The sequence below is a fragment of the Pyrus communis genome, chromosome 10 (genome assembly GCF_041283825.1).
Source record: "Pyrus communis isolate YQ-2024b chromosome 10, ASM4128382v1, whole genome shotgun sequence".
Classification (NCBI taxonomy): Eukaryota; Viridiplantae; Streptophyta; class Magnoliopsida; order Rosales; family Rosaceae; genus Pyrus; species Pyrus communis.
Window position 1 is genome coordinate 21,281,246 of NC_142574.1, and position 4,677 is coordinate 21,285,922.

Consider the following 4,677-nt stretch of genomic DNA (forward strand, 5'->3'; position numbering starts at 1 on the left):
TAATGCGATGGCAGAGGGGTTTTTATTTTGTTTCTTGTGCGACCGTTTTCTTACATCCTCCCAAATTTACGAACTTACCCTCCGAAATTCGGCTGCGGTTTGCAGTCTCCAATTCAATGTGTTCTTTGTGTCTGTTCTCTAACTTTTTAACAGTTGTCTATGTCTATAAACTTAACTTTTAGTTTGACGGTGTTATTTTTTCAAAAGACTAATATAACAAATAAAAAGAAAATAAAGAAAAACAAAAGGTGCCAAACTCTCCACCTACCCGTTAATCCCTAGATATTTGAAAATTAAGAATGAGCGTCTAGAACTGCTTAGCCGCTTGCCTAGACTGCCTAGGCTACTCAGACTCGCCTAGATATTCGCTTAGGTCGCGATTCTTATTTAGACAGAAAATAGATAACCTTTATTTTGTATTTATTTTTTTCGATAAATTGTACTAGACTTATTGAATACTTAGTTGAATACAAATTATATGTTTGCTCCCATGTTTTCATTATGTTAATACTTTATAATATTTATGTCATTCTAATTTGTAATTTATGTCTCTCAATAAAAATTATATATTTTTTAAACATACACAAACACTTATTTATACGGTATAATAATTTATTTAAATCCTCGGTCCTAGCCTACCATTGGACTAGCGCATTTTAGAACATTGCCGATAATCACCCGCTAAACCACACACAACCTCGACTGCAGCCATCCTTGCAATTTCTGCTACTAAATCCTAGCTGGGGGAGAACACTAATCAACAACGCAATCCAAATCAACGCACAATACTTTTGAAGGAACTGACATCTTTGACTTTCTTTGGTTTTTTACAAATTGTGGCTATCCTCAAATTCCAGAAAAAATAAAAAAAATAAAAAAAATAAAAAAAGGGAACTGTGGCTAATCCTCAGATTCCAAAACACAAGAAATTTGTTGATGGGCTAGATCCATCATATAAGGGTTTTTGCAACAACTCTTCTCTAATTTGAAGAGAGAGGAAGAGAGAGAAATGGTGAAGATCTAAGCTTCACCGCCGACGCAAAGCTTCGCAAACGACGGGTGGGACTGGTTGGGCGATGGGCGTTGGGTACTTCAGTGGGTGCTATTGTTTTTCTTAAATTTTTTAGTTTTTTCTTTTTTAAATGTTAACACTGTTGAATTGGTGTTAAGTTGAAGCATAAGTGTCACAAAGTTAGAAAGAAGACATGACAAAGACACTAGTTCTAGGAAATCGGACTCCTGGCCCCTCAATTTGTTTTTATTTATTATATTAAAATTAATGGAAGGTTACATTAGGAATGGTCTCTCCCCCTTTAAGGTCGCAACTGTAGCGTCTAAAGAATGTTTAGGGGAAAGAGAAGCAAAGAGAGGATTACAAAATTTAATCATTGAGAGCGACTACCATATTGTAACAATGTTAAAGGAGCCTTCCATCAATTTGTCCGACATTGGGCCCATCCCAGTATAGAAGATACTAAATTAATGATGACTACAATCATTGGAGTTTATCCTTATGTTGACCTTAAAAACTATCTAGGCCTAATCACCTTCCCATGTGTGTCTTTTAGTAACTGACATAATCCATCGGCTAGCTCGATTTTCCCTTCACAGTAGTTGTTTTTGTTGTTAGTTAAGGATTCTAGAAATCAAAAACTTTTTTTTTTTTTTTGTCCCCTCATTTCTGACTTGTTAATACAAGCTATCTTTGCATATAAAAAATAATAAAGTTAGATGATTCAAAACTATTACAATAACTTAGATGATGAGGGATATTCGAACCTGAAACGCAAGGTAGAAATCAACTTCCAATCCACTTGGATATTGGATCACATGCATTATGTGAAACCCTGTCCCAAACTATGTAATTTTATATTCACGAATTTATGAAATTACCATTTTTACCCCTTATCCCCCACCTTACCCACATCCCCCTTTCCCTTTTTGGGATTTTCTTATCCCTCTTTATTATTTTATAACCTTCTCTTTCTCTCTCCCTCACTTCTCACTTCCTCTATTTTCCTCCACCCTCCCCATGCACTCTCTTTGTCAACCCTCTCTCTCTTCTCTGAGTTTTACTTACACAAACAACAACCCCAGACCTTATCACTGGACGTAGAGATCTCAAGAACCCCACACCCCACGTCGTGGAACCCCACAGTGACGATGTCACTGTTCATCGTCTTCCCCGATGTGTTTCGCAATTTTCTAACATTGGTAAGCTTCTAGAAACTCTTGGGATGTGTTTTAGGGTTAGATTGAAGCTTGTTTTAAGTTATGTTTACATGTGAATCGTAGAAAATAGCTCAAAGTAGCTTTTCCGAATTTTTCGGCGAGCACCGCCACTTTCGATGTGTTTTTCGACCAAACCACAGTGAGTTAGCCGTCATGCAAGGTACCAATCTCTTCATCTCATCGAGTACTACAACTCCTATTTTTGGATCACTTGATTTGGTTGAGTGACAAAGAAGTTATGGGCGTTTAAAGTGGTGCCCAGAAACCAACCAATTCATTAGCCTGAAAACGGGTCAACCCGACCCAAATCCTTTGAACCCAGCCCAAAACCCAGCAGACCAACCCAGATCCGGACCCAGGTTCGGACTCGGTCCAACCTTGCAGCCCAACCCAAATCTTTGGGCCAAGCCTTTAGGCCCGAACCCAGGCCTTAAGTCCAGCCCAGTTTCCAAACCCATCCACCCCATAAACGTTTTGGACCCAGGCCTTTGGGCCGTACGAACTTAAGCCTCCGACCCTGTAGCCTCAAGCCCAAATTTATAACACTTAAAAGCACCAAAAGAAATCAAACTTGCAGACTGCAGTGGTTACCAACAAGGAACATATATGTACATACAAGAGCCTAAACGCAAGAAAAATACAACTATTTAGTTACAAGAAAATTACAACTTGAAACTTCAACTCAAATATACCAAATACCAAAAAAAAAAAAAAAATCAAATCAAATAAAACAAAGATTTCTACTAATAACTCCAATTAAAATAAAATGCATAAATCGAATTTGCTTGCAGTAACTTTTCTTTTACTTTTACTTTACCTGGTTCAGAAAATATCCAGAATTTCCAAGATGAAATTGTTGCAGAGGGGACAATTGCCCCGCTGGACCCACAGCTCTCGGGAGCACATCCTGCAGAACGTGTGCCCGCAGGGGATAAACGCCGCCCCCTTATGCCTCACCATGCACACGCAGCAGTTATACTCCACATTCCCTTCTTCCGCCGCTGCTTCCTCCTCCTCCTCTTCCTCTTCCTCCTCGCACTCCTCCTCGTCCTCGTCCTCGTCCATCGTGTACCTCGACTCCACCCCCATCTGCCTGTCCGTCTCTTCCAACAAGTCCATCAACGACATCCTCACCGGCTCCGCCGTACCCGCCGCCGCACCCGTCTCCACGGACGGCATTTCGTTCCCGGTCTCTTCTTCTGCCTCAGCGGCCTCTTCCGACGCCGCCGATGCCGCGGCGGCAGCTTCGGCGGCCTCCTGCGCCGCCATCGCTTCTCTCGCCGACAGCGATCTCTCCTCTTCCAACGCCACCGACAACCGCCGCCTTGGCGAGTCAGTCGCGACTTCGTCGGCCGCGAATCGCACGGAGCTCCGGCGCGTGAACATCGAGGCGCGGGGGTTGTCCGCATCCACCTCGTCGAACGGAATCGAGGCGTTGGGGCTGAACCGGGTGGAGCCCCGCCGCGCAATCTGCCTCTCCTGCTGAGTCATGTCGAGATTGGACTCGGGGGTGACGTAACGGACCGAGCCGCGACGCGAGTTGTGAGATCGCGGGTGGTGGTGGCGATTGGAAGCGTAGTTAGCTGTGTTCCGGATAGGGATATCGGAGGTGGGGACACGGACGGAGGAAGTCCAGGCGGAGCCGGCGCGTTTGAGTAGGAGGCGGTCTTTGAACGACTTCCAGGCTTTCTTATCCTTCTTGCCAATCAGGGCCCGGTAGGACTTGGGCTCCTCGTCGCGGATTATATCGAGTAGGGTCCGACCCGAGATTGTGGGGGGAAGTGCGGGCGGTGTAGGGGGCTGTTTGGCGGCTGCAGGGGCCAGCAACAAGTCGTCTAGGCTCAATCCGGCTAAGTCTCTCCCGTTGCTACTTGCTGACATCTGATCGAGAAGCGTTAGCCTCCGGCGACCTTCCATTTCATAAAATCCACACAAAAAAACAAAAATTAATATAAATAATAAATAAATAAATTTCTACTGGGGGAAGGAGGAAATCAAAGGATCGGATTCGGAAGCGTCTGTTGGTTTTGCTTGGTTTCTGCGTTTTGATGTTTCTTGGGAACTGTGACTGAACCAGCCATGTGGATCTATCATTCTTTAAGACTGATTTATTTTCTTTCCGTTGACTAATATAATCGTTTTCTGAGGGCATCTAAGCAAAACAACACAAGAAAACGTACAGTTTTGATGTTTTCAATTACGAAATACGTACTTCACGCATCAATTACCGTATCCACTTAAGAACTATAATTTTTATGCGTATACTAAAATAAGTACATCACGCGCTACTACTCAATGAGTGTGCATAATAAACATAAAATGTGATTATGTTGATTCGTCGGTCCTTTTGTGGCTAATTAACGTATGTTGATCGACACTGCATTTCAAGTAAGTCAGTAACCCATCAATTACCTAAAATTCTCTAATGCTAGATGAAATTTGCAT

At 42.8% G+C, this 4,677-nt stretch overlaps 1 protein-coding gene across 1 annotated transcript; it reads right to left on the reverse strand.

The window, feature by feature from the left end:
* Window positions 1-2,841: 2,841 nt before the first annotated feature.
* Window positions 2,842-4,361, reverse strand: LOC137729791 (uncharacterized). Its single transcript, XM_068468812.2, has one exon. It carries the CDS (start codon window positions 4,147-4,149, stop codon window positions 3,055-3,057), a length of 1,095 nt encoding a protein of 364 aa, XP_068324913.2. The 5' UTR covers window positions 4,150-4,361; the 3' UTR covers window positions 2,842-3,054.
* Window positions 4,362-4,677: the final 316 nt, after the last annotated feature.

Coding starts and splice junctions, on each gene's coding strand:
- LOC137729791 (XM_068468812.2), bottom strand. CDS start 4,149: ATGGAAGGTCGCCGGAGGCTAACGCTTCTCGATCAGATGTCAGCAAGT.